Here is a 17,555-nt window from a genome sequence, read left to right on the forward strand (position 1 = left end):
GAGCTCCATGCAAAAAAAAAAATATCAAATGTTATCAAGTGGTCAAAGGGGACCAAAGTAAAGGGACAGATATATTAAATTAAGTAATTGAAATACTCAAAACTATGAAGATGTCAATTCTTCCCAAAGTGATCTAGAAATTTAATGCAATCCCAAACAAAATCTCAGAAATTTTTTCCATGGAATTTGACAAAATGATTCTAAAATGTATATTGATATACAAAAGACCTAGAAAAGCCAAAATCCTTTGAAAAAGAACAAGATGAGAATACTTGCCATATCACATATTGTCTTTTTATAAAGCTACAGTAATTAAAAACAGACTGAAGTTCCAAACCTGAGCCCCAATAATATATACTCATGATTTATAATTTATGATGTATATGGTACTACTGAGCAGTGGAGAGGGTGGTTTTTTTTGCTTAAAATATTTTATTTATTTAGTTTTAGAAAGGGGGATGGAGAGAGAGACAGAGAGGGAGAGTAACAACAATGTGTGAGAGAAACATCTACAGGTTGCTCACAGCTGGGAACCTGGCCAGCAACCCAGGCATGTGCCCTGACTGGGAATCGAACTGGCAACTTTTTGGTTCACAGGCTGGCGCTCAATCCACTGAGCCACACCAGCCTGAGCACCAGCCAGGGTGAGAGGGTGGTCTTTTTAATTAATCATGGTTATATGGATGGCTACTGTGTAATAATTCTTTGGAACGTATACATATGTATAACATTAGAGCATTTATTGAATGCATAGATACTTAGTAACTACAATTTATATACTCTTTTCTTTATTATGTGCCAGGCACATAGTACAACGTGTTTTACATGAATTAATTCTGTTTTAATCCTAGGAAGTAGGTTCAGTGGTTTCCCTCTTATCCATGAGGGTATATTCCAACACCCCCAGTGGATGCCTGAAAGAACAGATAGTACTGAACCCTAAAAATACTGTCCCCCCCTCTATGCACACATACCTTTCCACTTAAAGGAAACACTTTATGGCTTCTCTTTGGCATATCCATATTGCCAGCATCACCACTCTTGCAATTTGTGGCAAATATTAAGTAAAATAAGGGTTACTTGAACACAAGCACTACAATATTGCGACGATGTTTCTGAAAATGAGAAGGCTACTAAGTGACTAATGGGCAAGTAGCTTATACAGCGGCAAAGGGATGATTCACGTGGGCAGGGGTGAGGGGGATGGAGATGCAGGGCCCAAGATTTCATCATACTACTTAGAATGGTGTGCAATTTAAAACTTATGAATTATTTATTTCTGGAATTTTCCACTTAATATTTTCTGATGGCGGTTAATCTCGGGTAACTGTAACAGCAGAAAGTGAAACCATGCATGGGGGTGGGGAGACTACTGTAGTCCCATTTCACAGATGAGGAAACTAAAACAGGGAAGTTATTTAATCTACCCATGATTGCACATCTAGCAAGTTGAGCTGAAGAGCTGAGACTCAACTCCAGGCCCTTCGTGCTAAAGCCCCTGTCTTTGTACACTTTTACAGTCTAGACGATGAATGCCGCCTTGAATGAGTCAAGAAGTCACTCTCCGTCCCGCCCTCCCAACACACACGCACGCACGCGCGCGCGCACGCGCGCACACACACACACACACACACACACACCCTACACGCGCGCGCACATACACAAGATATACTCCTTTGCACACTTGGAAGAGCCTACGGGAATGTAGGCGGCAGGACTACAAGTCCTAGCAGCCATCGCTCGTTCACGCCTGCGCTCACATCTGCACCAGGACGCTGTCGAAAGTGCTCTCGCTGTCGAAACTGCACTTCCCGGCTCTCCGGTGGCAGCCGGTGACACTCCTTGGACAGCGGGCGCGGAGCTGGGTTTCAACAGCTGCGCCTTTCTTGTTCGCTTGCTTGGACCCGGCCCTGGACCTAGCCCCAGACCCGGACATAGCTTCACCATGGAGGAGGCAGACCGAATCCTCATCCATTCCCTGCGCCAGGCCGGCACGTAAGGACACAGCCCCCGCCCATCCCGGAATGCCCATATCCGGGACTCCAAAACTCCGGACCCAGTCACCCGGGAACCTTAAAACTCTGGATCTTGCTTGACATCCAGGGATCCAACTTCCAGGATCCTAAACCCCCATTCCCCTTACGAATACACGCGCGCGTGCACACACACTGACACCAGGGGCCTCCCAAACCTGACATTTGGTAAACCCCAAAGTCAAGGACTCAGACACCTTGAGATGTTAAAACCCTGGAACTGCAAGACCTGGGACCCTGAAATCTGTGAATCTTGAGTTCACTACCCTGGGAACCGGATACCTGGAAATTCTAAAACACGTGTATCCTGAGAACCAGGGCACTTAAAACCCCAGAACCCTAGCATTTAGGGACTCCAAGAAATCCTGGGACTGGAAACTGGAAACCCAGTTTCCCAACACCTGGGACTTTTGAAATGCCAGGACCCTAAAATCTGGTGGACTCAATGCTGGGTGACCCGGACACACAGGACTCCTGCATTCAAGGGCCCTAAAAACCCAGGATGCCTACATTTAGGAAGACTGATTTCTGGATTGTTTGAAACTAAGTGGTCTTAATGTCCAGAGATATTGAATTCAGGGATCTTGACATTTGGAAGTTCTGAAAATCCCAGCCTCCTAACATATAGTCTCAAAACCCAAGCAGCTCATACCTAGGGGTCCTTGACTTCAGGGAACATACCTGGGAACCCAGAATTCTAGAGATCATGCCACAATAGGCCCCTTGCCCTTCCCAGACTCCAGAAATTTGGGGCTTTTAAGCATAGAGAAATTTGAGATTTTCTCAACTCAGATCCCCTCCATCCCCTGTTCTCCTACACCAAGTTCTTAGGACCTGAAGACATCCTCAGTTCTTAGTTTTCCAAATGGAAATCACATTTATCAACACCCAGGACCTGTCTGAGCCATGACCATTCTCCTCATCCCCACCCCAATACTAGGGCTTCTAGAAGGCAGCCCAGCGCAGCCCAGCCTGATCCCTGTTTTCTGACTGCTCCCCACATCGAGCTTGCCCCCTTTTTTCTTCAGGGCGGTTCCTCCAGAAGTGCAAACCCTGAGAGCCTTCACCAATGAGCTGGTTGTAGAAGCTGTTGTCTGCTGCCTACGTGTGATCAACCCTGCTGTGGGCTCTGGCCTCAGCCCCCTGCTGCCTCTTGCCATGTCCGCCCGTTTCCGCCTGGCCATGAGTCTGGCTCAGGCCTGCATGGTGAGTGCCCTCCTCCCAATACACACAGCCTCTTCCTTCCTCCTTCACAAAATCACCAGTCTCCTTTGAAATTCTTGCCTTTCCTCTCTGCCACCTCACTTTGTGACTTAGCAGTAAGGCTGCTGGCTCTCTGGTTAAACTGCCTCAGTAGTTCAAATCCTCACTGCACTGCTTGCTAACTATGTGACCCTCACCCTTCTGGGCCTTAGTTTCCTTATCTGTGAAATTGAGGTGATAAAATTCAGTTTGTTATGAGCATTAAGACTTGATCTGGTTTGCACCTGGGTTGCCCCAGCTCCTGCATTTTCAGCTTAGCACCAAGAATTTTTTCCTTATAGTATCCATTTGCCAGTTTCAGAAAAGGCCCTGCTTGGTTCACAGGTTCATTCCTGAATTAACCATGGTGCATTCTGATTGGCCCAGCCAGATCACTTGGTCATACATAGGGCACTGTGATTGGATGCTTCTTCAGGATCACATGGAGTAGGGGGAGGGATGACTACCCAAAGGAACATATACTGGTTAACTGGAAACAGTGCCTCTGCACTAACATTGCACTCTGCCCTGTGGCAGCCACACACATCCTGCCTCTCATGAGAATAATTCCAAAAGTGTCTCCACTTGGATAATGTGCCTTCTGATGTACACACCTTTGCAGTACAAACCTGTGTCCAGTTATTAATTCAAGGGCTGCCAGTAATGTCATTTCCCCTGGTTCACTAGCTCTGACTTTGGGTCAGCCTCTTAATTTATTTTGGGCTAAGTTTCCTCATATGTAAAGTGGGTGTAAGAATTGTACCTACCACATGGAGTTTCTATAAGGATTAAAAATGAGTTACTATATGAAAAGCTGGATTATAATAAGCTCTGTGTAAGTGGTACTGTATTAGTATTATTGGGTAAGCCTGGTTTGGCTGCTTGCGTTCCAGTAACCTGTGGCTGCATAATGAATGTAAATATGTCCAACATACCCAGTATAAGGTGGTAGAGGGTCAATAGAGTAACTACAGTGAACTCTTCCACCTAGATCCAGGAGACAGGGTGGTCAGGTTTCTTGAATTTGGACCTTGCTTGTGCAGTCTGTCTCTTGGCAATAAACCTCAGGTCTCTGCCCATCCCTTAGTTCTCAGGTTCACTTAGCTCTCAGAAGTTCTCAGGTTCTTCTGGCTGGGGGTCTAGGTGGCATTACTAGGCAGACAGTCCCCGGGCCTGGGGCTGTATTCTCAAGGATGGCACTTGATAAGAGGGAAATTATGTCCTCTCTTTGGCAAGGAGAGTGCATAGTGGAAGATGTTGAGGAAAATCTGGGGGGCCAGGCTTCCCCAGTTCTCTGTTTCTCTCTTCTCTCAGTGCTGACTTCCTTGGATTTGATGTTGACCTAATTAAAAAAAATTATTTTCAGAGGGGAGGAAGGGAGGGAGAAAGAGAAGGAGAGAAACATCAATGTGTGGTTGCCTCTCACAAGCCCCTAGCTGGGGACCTGGCCCACAACCCAGGCATGTACCCTGACTGGGAACCAAACCAGCAACCCTTTGGTTCACAGGCTGACACTCAATCCACTGAGCCACACCAGCCAGGGGAATGTTGACTTACTTTTGCTCACACTACATTTAGTGTGGGGTTGAGAGTATGGCTTTTACAGTGGTTGAAAGGTTCTTGGGATGGTCTGGTCCCTGAGCCTCTCAGTGTGTCCACCGCAAGCAGAAAGTGTCTCAATCCAGCTGTGTGCTGCCCCTGGAGCCCACCTTGGCTCAGCACTGCCACCTTCTGGTGTCTGCCTCTTCATATGCCCTGCTCCTGCCACCACTTTCTGCGACTCAGTCACTTCCATATTTTGGTGACTGTCACTTCACACACTCTACCGCTGGAATGAGTTTCTGTATCAGTCACAACTCTTTGACTGCAGATGTCAGAAAAAAACTCAAATTAAAGTAGCTTATAAGCCAGTGGTTTTCACACTTTTTTGACCGTCACCCTCCAAAATAAATATATCTTACATTGTGACCCAGTACACACACATGCGTATAATAATGATGGTTTCTGAGTGTATACTCTGTGCCAGGCACTGTGGTAATACGGTGTTTAACTCATTTAATTCTCATGACAACTTTATGAGGTAGGTACTGTTGGTATTCTTTTTTTTTTCAGATGAAGAAAGTGAAGCACAGAGAGGTTAAGTGATTTGCCTGAGGTCACACAGTTGGTAAGAGGCAAAACTTAGATAAGAATTAAGGAAAGTCTGATTTCAGAATTCGTGCAGCTTCAAACCAATTCTGGCAGAAAAAGGATTTATTTCTGGGCCCATTTCTCAGTCCCTACCCAGAACCTTGATGGGTCCTTTTATCCTTTAAAGCAGGCACATAAGGAATGAACTATCAGCTCTATTTTACAGCTAGAAAACTGAGTTTCTAGGTGTTAAATAACCAGCCTAAGGTCTTATAGCCAGTAAGTAGCTCAGGCTGGATTTCAACCCCAATCTTTTTTACTCCAAAGCCTGTAACCTATTTTTAAAAATTATTTATTGTTTTGGGTAGATTAGTGTATTAATCAGGGTCCAGTATAGAGACAGAAACCCAAGCAATAGTTTAAACAGGGATATATTTTTTAAAGGTTTATTTATTTATTTATTTTTAGAGAGAGAGGGAGAGAAACATCAATATGTGGTTGCTTCTCGCATGCCCCCAACTGGGGACCTGGCCCACAGCCCAGGCATGTGCCCTGACTTGGAATCGAACCAGCGAACCTTTGGTTCAAAGGCCAGTGCTCAATGCACTGAGCCACACCAGCCAGGGCTAAACAAGGATATCTTAATATAAAGAATTGTGAACTAGGTAAAAGGTGGCTAACTACTGAGAGAGTAGAAGAGATTGTCAAGGTGTGACAGAAATAATATGATACCTTGAGATATCTTACACACCCAACCATTCACCCCATTATCCCTACCTGTCTGCTATAAGGGAATTACTTTGATTAGTTTCTTGTGTATCTTTCCAGCTTTTAAAAATGAAGATATAAGCAAATGTGAATATATATTCTATTTCTCCATTTCTTATACAAAAGAAATCATATACCTAGTTTCTTAGCTTTTTTGTTTTTAACCTAAGAGTATGTCCTGGAAATCATTTCATATCAAATAGTAGAGATCTTAGTTTTTTCCATTTTACAGCTGTAGTCCATTGTATGTATGTATCATAGTTTATTCAACCATTCTTCTATGCTTGGACATTTAGGGAGTTTCCAACATTTTGCAAAGAATGCTGTAATGAATGATCTTGTGCATATATATATTCTCAAATTGCTGGAGCCATATCTTCATGGTAAACTCCTAGAAGTAGGATTGCTAGGTGGAAGGGTAAATGCATGTGTAGTTTGGTTAGAGTTTGCCAAATCGCCCTCACTGGGACTTTAATTTTGCATTCCCACAAGCAGTATATGAGAGAATGTCTGTTTCGCCACAGCCTCTCCTGTTGAGTGTATTGTTAGATTTTTGGATCCCCCCCACCCCATTCAATAGATAAGAAATGGTATCTCAGTATAGTTTCCCCTCCTCAGCTTTGTACCTTGAAATGTTTTTTCAAATTTAAAGAAAAATGAAAATAGAACAGTGAATACCTGTTTACACTTCTCCTAACTTCCTACATTGTAACATTTCACTCCATTCTTTTCTCTCTCTATAGATAAACATATATACACACACTCACCTACATATACACACCTACATATACACATATACATACGTGCTCTTTTGCTGAACCATTTGAAAGTGGCTTACATCATGACATTTCATACCTAAAATTGAATGTGCCTCTCCTAAGCAAAAAGACATACTTGAGCATAACCACAATACTACCATCACAACCATGAAATTTAATAGTGTCTAAGGGCTAGTACACACTTAGATTTCCCTAGTTGTAGCAAAAGTATCTCTTACAGTTACTTTGTAAACTGCAGAGTCTAATGAAGGATTACATTTTATTTCATTGTTACATCTCTAATCTTAAATATCAACAGTCCTCCTTTGCTTTTGTTTCTTTGTTTCTTTTCTGATGATAAATGTTTTTGAAGTGTTCAGGCTGTTTTTTTTTTTCCTGGAATGCCCACAGTCTGAATTTCCCTGAGTGTTTTCTCATGAGTAGATTCAGGTTTGGGGCAGGAACACTGCCCTAGTGATAGTATTTCTCTCCCACTGCCCACCCCTGGAGAACATAGCATTAAGTTGTCCCGGATTGGTGATGCTTGTATGAAGTCTCTCAGTGTGCCTTCAATTCATGTCTCTCTCTCTCTCTCTTTAAAGTATATTTTATTGATTATGGTGTTACAGTTGTCCCAATTTCTTTCCCCTTTGCTCCCCTCCGCCCAGTACCCTGCTTCAGTCACTGTCTCCTTAGTTCATGTCCCTGAATCATGCATGTAAGTTCTTTGGCTTCTCCATTTTCTTTACTATTCTTAACATTCCCCTGTCTATGTTGTACCTACCAGTTATGCTTCTTAATCCCTGCACCATTTCCCCATTTCTCCCTTTTTCCCCTCTCAGCTGATAACCCTCCAAGTGATCCCCATACCCAGGACTCTGTTCCTATTCTGGTTTGCTTAGTTGGATTTTGTTTCTGTTTTTTAGATTCAGCTGCTGATGGTTGTGAGTTTGTTGTCATTTTAATGTTCATAGTTTTGATACTCTTTTTCTGAAATAAGTCCCTTTAACATTTCATATAATAAGGGCTTGGTGATGATTAACTTGTTTCGCTTTACCTTGTCTAGGAAGCACTTTATCTGCTCTTCCATTCTAAATGATAGCTTTTCTGGATAGAGATTCTAGGTTGTAGGCCCTTGCTTTTCATCACTTTGAGTACTTCTTGCTAGTCCCTTCTTGCTTGCAAAGTTCCTTAATTACTTTTTTCACATAAATTTTCAATTTCTTGCTCTTCCTTTTCTCTTTCTGGCACCCCTATGATTTGGATGTTGGCATGTTTAAAGTTGTCCCAGAGGTTCCTAAGCCTCTCTTCATTTTTTTTTTCAACTCTTATTTTTTCATTCTGTACTGGTTGACTGTTTTTTTTTGTTGTTGTTTGTTTGTTTGTTTGTTTTTTTAATTCCAAATCATTACTTTGAGCACTGGTTCTCTCCCCTTCACCATTGGTTTCGTGTGGATTTTCCTTCATTTCACTTAGCATAGCCTTCACTTCTTCTCTTATGTGTTTGCCATACTCAAGCATATCTATGAAGTATGTGAGCCTCTTTATCACCAGTGTTTTGAATTCTGCATCTGTTAGGTTGTCTGTCTCCTCATCTGTTAGGTTGTCTATCTCCTCGTCACTTAGGTCTCCCAATGAAACCTTGATCCATTCCCCCTTTTGGGCCATACTTCTCTGTCTCCTTATCTTGACAGGCTTCTGTGTTTGCCTCTGTGTCTTAGGTAGAGCTGCCACACCTGTCTGGATGAGTATTTCTTCTTTATATCTTTGTTTGTTGGACTTCCATGCAGCTCGATTTTCTGGAACTTCTGGTTGTCTCCAGTTTTGAGGTAGTGGTATTCCTTCTTAGTTGTGAAGGGAGATACACTGTGCTTACCTATGCCTCCATCTTGGCCAGAAGTCCTCATATCTCTTTTTAAAGCAAGCTTGGGCATATTTTCATATGTTTAAGGGATGTTTTCAGTAAACTATTCTTACCTTTTGCCTATTTTTTCTGTTGCATTGTTGGTCTTTTTTGTTTAATATTTTTGAAAAATATTTTATTTATTTTTAGAAAGATGGGAAGGGAGGGAACGAAACATGAATGTGTAGTTGCTTCTCACCAGCCCCCCAACTGGAGACATGGCCCGCAACCCAGGCATGTGCCCTGACTGGGAATTAAACTGGTGACCCTTTGGTTCACAGGCTGGTACTCAATCCACTGAGCCACACCAGCCAAGGCTTGCTTGCTTAATTTTAGGCACTCTTTATTTACTATGATATAAGTTCCAAATATTTTTTCCCAGCTTGTCATTACTCTTTTGAATTTGCTTATTATATTTTTTCCTTTAAAATTTTATTTCTTTTTATTTATTTAGAAATACCCATTTTCTCTTTATGGTCTTTGGATTTTGAGCCATAGTTAAGAAAGTCTAGAGCTTTAATCTTATTTCTTGCTCTCTGTAACATTGACTTGAATCACTTTGTGGCTCCTCCTGCAGAGGCCTAGAGGCCTTGGGGAGCTGAGGGGAGGTTCGGAGGGTGGTGGTTGGTAAGAGAGTGGGAGCATTTAGGGTCTAGGCCCAGGACTCCCAGGGCAGGAGGAGCCTGCCTGCTTGGTTGATAGGGCCCCCCTCCCCAACCCCCAGGACCTGGGCTATCCTTTGGAGCTTGGTTATCAGAACTTCCTCTACCCCAGTGAGCCTGACCTTCGGGACCTGCTTCTCTTCTTGGCTGAGCGTCTTCCTACCGATACCTCTGAGGATGCAGACCAGCCTGCAGGTATGGGGTACCTGGGGCATGGTGAGGGTGAGAGGAGAGGTTGGCATTCCTGGGTGTTATAGGGGCTGAGAGAGGTAAAGATGGTAAAGAGGTTGCCAGATAGGAGGTGGGGGTAAGTGTCTTCAGGAGACCTAGGTGGGAGGATTGGGGCTGGGAGAGGGGTTGCAGGACAGAAGGAAGGGGCTGGGACTTGGGCTGAACCAGGTGGTGAGTTGGTGCTGGGAGGGCTCTCTCTGTCTTACCCCCTGCCCTGCTTCCCCTCACCTACTCCATTCTAACCCCACTGGCCTCCTTGATGCCTCTCACATATGCCAGGTGCATTCCAGACTCAGGGCCTTTGTATTTGTTGGATTATTCTCCTCTGAGATAGCCTCTTGGTTTCTGATCACATTGTCACCTCAGGGAGGCCTATCTTGGACTGCCATTTTAAAAATGACATCCTCGCCTGGCTGGTGTGGCTCAGTAGATTGAGTGTCAGCCTGCAAACTGAAAGGTCGCTGGTTCAGGTTGCTGGTTTGATTCCTGGTCAGGGCACATGCCTGGGTTGTGGGCTCGGTTCCCTGCGAGAGGCAACTGGTTGATGTGTCTTTCATACATTGATGCTTCTCTTCCTCTCTTTCTCCCTCCCTTCCCCTCTCTCTAAAAAGTAAATCCATAAAATCTTTTAAAAAGATGAAAAATAAGATGACATCATCGTCTTAACAGTCTTTATCCTCCTTTCCTGATCACTACCTGACAGTTTTCTGTATTGCCCTTATGACATTAGTCATAATCTCCTCTACCAGCCTGTTGGCTCCAGGAGGGCAGGATCTTGATCAATTTGTTCACTGAGATAGCCTGAGGGTCTAGAGCAGTGGTTCTCAACCTTCCTAATGCCGTGACCCTTTAATACAGTTCCTCATATTGTGGTGACCCCCAACCATAACTAAAGCATAGTGATTAATCACAAAAACAATATGTGATTATATATGTATTTTCCGATGTTCTTAGGCGACCCCTGTGAAAGGGTCATTTGACCCCCAAAGGGGTCGCGACCCACAGGTTGAGAACCGCTGGTATAGCATAGTGACTGGTACATAGCAGGTACTCAGTAAGTGTTTATTGAATGACTGAGTGTGAGTTTGGTAGCTAGCTAGATATGTATCTCTGGGAGCGGGGTAAGGAAGAGATGGCTTTTTCCCCATGGTCTGTATTTTTGGAGTTGTAGCAGTTACCTGATTGACACTCCCACCCCACCACCCATAGGTGACTCAGCTATCCTTCTCCGGGCTATTGGGAGCCAAATTCGGGACCAGCTGGCCCTGCCCTGGGTTCCACCCCTCCTTCGCACTCCTAAGCTGCAGCACCTCCAGGTGGGACCCTCTAACTCATGTCGATCTTTGCTTGCTTCTACCTGGCTTTCCCTGTGAATATGGGTGCTCAGGTTTTTGGCCCCTTCCCACCAGAGCCCTCCATCACAATTCACCCTAGATGCTCTGATTCTGTCCTCCCACCAGGGCTCAGCCCCCCAGAAGTCTTTCCATGCCAGCAGACTGGTCATGCCTGAGTTGAGTGCCAAAGGAGGTGAGTGTGGGACTGTGGGGAGGTGCTCGGGAGAAAGGTAGAGTTGGACTTGATTGAGTGGTGAGGTGGAAGGGCTTGCTGACTCTGTTCCTGCTTCCAGAGCCCCGGGAGTTCCAGGCAAGCTCCCTGTTACTACCAGCCCCAGTCCAGGTGTCTCATCCTGTTTGGAGGCTGGCCTCGCTCCTTGAATGCCATGCCATCCAGCTCTGCCAGCACACAGGCCAGGACCACCCCGGAGACAAGGACTGGGTCCACCGGACATCCCGCCCCCCCACCCAGGTACCACCCAATGCTTGGCTGCCTGCTGCGGAGGTCCCTGCTCATTGTTGTTCCCATTCTGTCTCTCATTGGTCCTCTGCTCCTCTCCTTTCCCCACTTTGTCTCTCTCTTTCATTGCCTCCCCTCTGCGTGCATCTACTTGGCTCCCCACCTGCAAGAACATTGGAGTCAGAAAGGCTGTGGACATTGGACAAGTCAATATCATCACTCATAGTCTCAATTTTCTGTTTTAAGACATGGGTGGTGATATTGCTCTGCGTGTTTGACTGGAAAATGTGCACGAGGTTCCTAGCAAGCAGAACAGTCAGGATCTTCTTCCATCCTCCCTGTTTCTGCTACCTCCCTGTTTCTACCAACCCCTGAGGCTCTCACTCTTTCTCTTCTCTGCCATTGTCAGTAATTCTCATTTCTTTTGTCTCAAGGTTTCTGCATTATTTCTTCTGGTAACTTTCTCATTCTGTGGTTTTGCTGCCCCTCTTTCTCACCCCTCTGTCTCCTCATTTCTGTGCTGTGTCTCTCCCATTCTGTCCACCTGTGGCTGTCCCCTCTCCCCTCTGCCCACCCCTGGAACTGTGTTACTGTCTTGCCCCACTCCCCCACTGCCATGTGCTCCATCTTTATCTCTGTCTCTTTTAAACTTACAGAAAATTTCAAACACAGAAGTAGAGATAATGTTCTAATGAATCCTTTATACCTGTCACCCATCTTCAACTATAACTGTTTTGTCATTCTTTCTTTATCTAGTCTCCCCCAACTGTTTTTCTGTATCATTGTAAAGCACGTCATTTCAATTCTAAATACTTAAGCATATGTCTCTTAACTCATAAGGACACTCACTTTTTAAGATATCTCCTGGGCAATTTCGCACTTAACAAAATTAATAATGATCTCTTAGCACTGTTCATAATCAGATTTCCTCAGTTGTCTCAAACTGCTCCAATTTGCCCTGGCTGATGTGGCTCAGAGGACTGAGTGCTGGCCTGTGAACCAAAGGGTTGCCGGTTCAATTCCCAGTCAGGGCACATGCCTGGGTGATAGGCCAGGTCCCCAGTTGGGGGTGTGTGAGAGGCAACCACAAATTGTTGTTTCTCTCCCTCTCCTTCTCCCTTCCCCTCTCTCTAAAAAGTAGATAAACATTTTTAAAAAGATATACTCACAAACACTATATAGATAAATAAAAATGGAATTGTAAACAAAGAAGATAAAATATGTTATACTTATCTTTTTTAAAAAAGAAAATGGTTCTTGTTCTTGTCGCTGTCTCTCAGTTCCACTCTCTGCCTCCACCTTCTTTGCTCAGCACCTCTGATTCTGTCTCTGCTCTGTCTTCACATATCCTTTCTGTTTCATTCTCTGATTTGGGGGCTGCAGGCTTACTTCTCCACCTTCCCACATTCTCCCTTAGTATGAGGAGTGAGTAGGTGAAGCTTGACTGTGAGGAATGGGAGACCTCATACTGGGGGAGCTCCCAGACTGATGGGCCAGGAGAGCAGGTTCAGTGCTCCCTCAGTGGGAGAGGCTGGAGGGTGTGATTTGTCACTAGCAACTTGTCACATGGCTCCCTGGAAGAGTCAAGGCCTTGGGTGATCAGGAGGCCTCTACACTGTCCCTTCTACCCTACCCTCCGTTTTCAGGAGGATATGAGGGCTCAGCGGCAGCGGCTGCACAAGCACCTGGCTGAGCATCTGCATCAGACCTGGGGCCAGCTGGGGACCCCTTCGCAGGCCCGAGACCTGGGAGAGCTGCTGCAGGCCTGGAGTGCTGGGACCAGGACTGGTGCTCCTAAGGGCTCCCGCTTCACACATTCAGAAAAGTTCACCTTCTGTCTGGTGGGTGTGCCTGAGTGGACATTGGGCATGCTGATGGGGCCAGGACTGGCTTGGAGGGTTGCTTTATGTACAAACACCACACTATCCACACAGGTGTGGCCTCTCCCCAGTAGGGGCTAGTACCTAGAGGGGTTCACTGGCTTCTCTGTAACTGCAATGGAGAAAGGGTAGAGGGGTGGGAACCATGTAGAGGTAGAAGGGTGTTGTTTGTGCAAACTCCAGGCTTCCCCAGGAAGCTTCCTCTGGGTGTATCTTCTGTCCTTGGATGGTCGCCCAGAAGGGCATTCATCCTTCTCATGGGAAGCTGGGGCTTCAGAGATGGAACAGGTGAGCAGGAGCTATCAGGATCAGGGAGATTTCTTCATGAGCAAACATTCTGGTCTGAGGTCACAGAATGCCTTGATCCTCATATAGTCACAGTCTGATAGGCATTAGAAATTGAGTAGGCATGGGTACGGTGCTGGGAGAGTACTTGTGGGTGTTACAGCTGGGGTGTGAGGGGCAAGGCCTTCCTTGACAGCCAGGATATGCCCTTCTCACTCCCCCAGGAGCCTGAGGCCCAGGCAGCCCAGGTGTCAGATGTGCCTGCCACGTCCCGGTGGCCTGAACAGGTGAGTGGAGCAGTGAGGGGTGTCCTGGGCCCTTGTCCGTCTACTGGGCCTGACACTCCCACCCTTACTGGCCTGTATCTCCCAGGACAAATGGGCGGCTCAAGAGCAGGAGCTGGAGGCCCTTCAGGAGCAGCTAGAAGGAGTGAACCACAACATTGAAGAGGTTGAAGCCAACATGAAGACACTGGGAATCAACCTTGTGCAGGTGGGAGTGGTGGAGGGGCTGCCACCTGGCGTTAGGTCACACATCTGGCATAGAGGGCTTTGGGGGACTTGAGGAGGATGAGAGGTACTCTGTAGGGTTTTTCAGATGTCAGAAGGGTTCATGAGGGCCTTTGGGGGATATGTGGGGTTCTTGAGGATTCAGGAGAACCAGTAGGGGGTGATACGGGGATGTATGGCTGCAGGGCTTGGTGGACCTGTTGGGGTGAAAGGTGCCTGTGGGCATTAATCAGGCCTTGGGGGTGTCTGTGAGAATCAGGAGGTTTGTGGGCCTCTCTAGGCATCTGTGAAGCATGATGGGTCCATACAGACAGGAGCCTGTAGGGATTTTCAGGGCTTCTGGGGGTCAGTATGGAGGCAGAGGCATCATGTGGGCCTCTAGGTACCCATTGCTGCTTATAGGTCCCTGTTGCTATCAGGAGGGTGTCGAGGAAACCATAGGGGCTAGAAGGGTGTGTCATCATCTTGGGGGGCTTGGGATAGGCCAGGGCTTTCCAGGCTCATTGTGGGCTGGGAGCCTGTGGTGTGTATTTGAGCTCCCCCACTGACTGATATTGGGAGTCCTGGGGTACCAGGTGGAGGCCAAATGTCGGCAGAGTGAACTCAGCACAGCGGAGAGGGAGCAGGCCCTGAGTCTGAAGAGCCGGGCAGTGGAGTTGCTGCCAGATGGGGCTGCCAACCTTGCCAAGCTGCAGGTGGGGCTGGTACTGGGGCTGGACCAGGAGGGTCAGAGGTGGAAGGGCCCAGCCTGTGTGACATGTACCCTCCTACCACCATTCCCAGGTCGTGGTAGAGAGTAGTGCCCAGCGGGTCATCCATTTGGCAGGCCAGTGGGAAAAGCACCGGGTCCCGCTCCTTGCTGAGTACCGCCATCTACGAAAGCTCCAGGATTGCAGAGAGGTAGGTGGTGGGGTCCTGGGCTGTGAGTGGAGCAGGTTTGATATCTTCCTAGGGGGCCATCACCATGCTTTGCTCACTGCCCTCTACCCATGGGTCCTGGCAGCTGGAATCTTCTCGACGGCTTGCAGAGATTCAGGAGCTGCACCAGAGTGTTCGGGCAGCTGCTGAGGAGGCCCGCAGAAAGGAGGAGATCTATAAGCAGCTGGTAAGGCTCATACCAGGGCCCTGGGTGGCTCAGAGTGCGTATGGTGTGGGGCCTGGGGGAGTGTCTGTTGTGTCTCTGCCTAGGTGTCTGAGCTGGAAACTCTGCCCAGAGATGTGTCCCGGCTGGCCTATACCCAGCGTATCCTGGAGATTGTGGGCAACATCCGGAAGCAGAAGGAAGAGATCACTAAGGTGTGTTGCCGTGGTCTTGTAGGGTCATATGGGCAGACATATCCAAAGGGCAGATGTGTATAACATGGCCACACAAGGACCTCAGACCTTCCTGATAGGCAGAGCCATCTGGTCACACCATGACCCAGAACAGTCCCACACAGTCCACTGCAGCCACCCCTGACACAGTGACATAGGCCCTATCTGGATGTGAGTGCATGCACAGGAACACCCTTAGTTGGTCAGCTGTCCCACCCCAGACATAGACTCATGGCCCTGATCTCTGCTAGATCTTGTCTGACACAAAGGAGCTTCAGAAGGAAATCAACTCCCTGACTGGGAAGCTGGACCGGACGTTTGCGGTGACTGATGAACTTGTGTTCAAGGTGTGGGGCAGATGGGGCCAGATGGAGGGGTGGCGTGGGGCTGGGCTGCTACCTGCCCATCTGCTCGTGGGGCTGACTTGGGCCTGGGTTGTGTGTGAGACTTGTAGGTACACTGATGCTCGGGCCTGACTTTGCTCCATGGAGGATGAAGTCATGGGAGTGGGAGAGAGTGACCTTGTGGGTTCCTGAAGGTGGTGTGTAGGGGGTGGGGACAGCCCACTGATACACTTGAAGTCCTTTTTGTCTGGTCAGGATGCCAAGAAGGATGATGCTGTTCGGAAGGCCTACAAGTATCTAGCTGCCTTGCATGAGGTGAGTGGGGGGAGCATGCCTTAGGGGCTGTCTGGGGAGGGGCCAGGTTGGAGTGCAAGTCTTCTCTTCCTCCGGTTCCCAGAACTGCAGCCAGCTCATCCAAACCATTGAGGACACGGGCACTATCATGCGGGAGGTTCGAGACCTTGAGGAGCAGGTGAGTCCTGGGGTGTGGGAGGGGAAACCAAGGCAGGCCAGGGGACAGCTCTTTGGTTTGTGCCAAGGCAGGCTATGGAACCAGACACAGCTTATGGATGGAGTCTCTACCTAGTCCCTTAGCCATGCACTTGACTTGGGACAGGCAAGTGGCCTACTCTGAGCTCCAGCTTCTGTCCTGAGGGTTCCCATGCCTGCCTCCCAGGGCCGTTGGCAGAGGCTTCAGCTTGAATATGTGGTGGATAATCCTGCCACATAGCAAGTGATGGTTTAGGTGTAGGGATGACATGTGCAAAGGCCTGGCAGTGGGACAGAGCAGGCTATTCTTGGGGGTTGGGTGAGAAGAGCCCAGGAAGGGCCCTGAATGGCTATAATGGAGGGGGTGATGATCAGCAGTTGGGAAAGAGGCCATGATTGCTGAAGGGATGTGATTCATGTTGCTTAGATCGAGATGGAGATGGGCAAGAAGACCCTCAGCAACCTGGAGAAGATCCAAGAGGACTACCGGGCCCTTCGCCAGGAGAACGCTGGCCTCCTGGGGCGGGTCCGTGAGACCTGAGGGGCTTCCGGCAGAGGTCTCCACCACTCCAGGCTTTAGCATGGATTTGGGGTGTTGGGGGCGATGGCTCAGTGCTTGTCCTGTGTTTGCTGCCAAATCCTTGCTACTGTGGTGACTCCTGAGCACCTGACCCCAATCTTTATCTGGGGTGAACATCCAGAGTGGGAGCTTGGCTGCAGTTTATTGGGGAGGATACTAGGGGTTGGGGCCTTGGATCCCAAATAAATGAGGGGCTCTGTCTTTAGTCTAACCTGAGGCATGGATGGGGGCACAGGGCTCAGGGCAGGGCAGGGGGTGGGAGGCAGGGTACATTTCTACGAGTCAATGTATGTGGCTGTGTATGTCTGTGTGTGACTCAGGAGACCCACTGGGGCACTGTGTGAGTGTACCTGTGTGTGCATGGTGTGCAGGTGAGTTCTAATGGGCTGTATGACCAAGCGTATATGTCAGGAGCTGTGTGAGACCCAGTGTGAGCAGTATGTGTCCTTGTGGCTTTCTAGGACTTAAGTCCCTAAAGGCACTAAGGCTGCTTCTGTGTGGGTGTCGAGACACACCCCATGTAACAGTGCACCTAAGGGCCTGAAAGCTGGCTGTGGCTCTGTGCTTTGGGGTATGTGGGTTGACAGGACTGCTAGGGTGTGACTGTATAACTGTGCAGATTTGAGGTTTGTA

The 17,555-nt window shown here is 47.5% G+C and overlaps 1 protein-coding gene across 2 annotated transcripts; it reads left to right on the forward strand.

Annotated features, from left to right (window-relative positions):
* Window positions 1–1,725: 1,725 nt before the first annotated feature.
* CCDC22 (CCC complex scaffolding subunit CCDC22) lies at window positions 1,726–17,127 on the forward strand. 2 transcript variants are annotated; one of them, XM_090265364.1, is made up of 17 exons: window positions 1,726–1,995; window positions 3,062–3,239; window positions 9,559–9,691; window positions 10,937–11,043; window positions 11,188–11,254; window positions 11,355–11,533; window positions 13,168–13,362; window positions 13,911–13,973; window positions 14,059–14,178; window positions 14,771–14,890; window positions 14,979–15,095; window positions 15,199–15,300; window positions 15,384–15,491; window positions 15,761–15,856; window positions 16,109–16,168; window positions 16,251–16,325; window positions 16,770–17,127. In XM_090265364.1, exons 1-17 carry the CDS (start codon window positions 1,946–1,948, stop codon window positions 16,881–16,883), a joined length of 1,884 nt encoding a protein of 627 aa, XP_090121490.1. In that variant the 5' UTR covers window positions 1,726–1,945; the 3' UTR covers window positions 16,884–17,127. The 2 variants fall into 2 exon arrangements, with proteins under 2 accessions (XP_090121490.1, XP_090121489.1); XM_090265363.1 differs by lacking the exon at window positions 15,761–15,856 and having other exon boundaries at window positions 1,885–1,995.
* The last annotated feature ends 428 nt before the right edge of the window (window positions 17,128–17,555 follow it).

The sequence above is a fragment of the Furipterus horrens genome, unplaced genomic scaffold, assembly GCF_987537825.1.
Source record: "Furipterus horrens unplaced genomic scaffold, mFurHor1.1.pri manual_scaffold_17, whole genome shotgun sequence".
Taxonomy (NCBI): Eukaryota; Metazoa; Chordata; class Mammalia; order Chiroptera; family Furipteridae; genus Furipterus; species Furipterus horrens.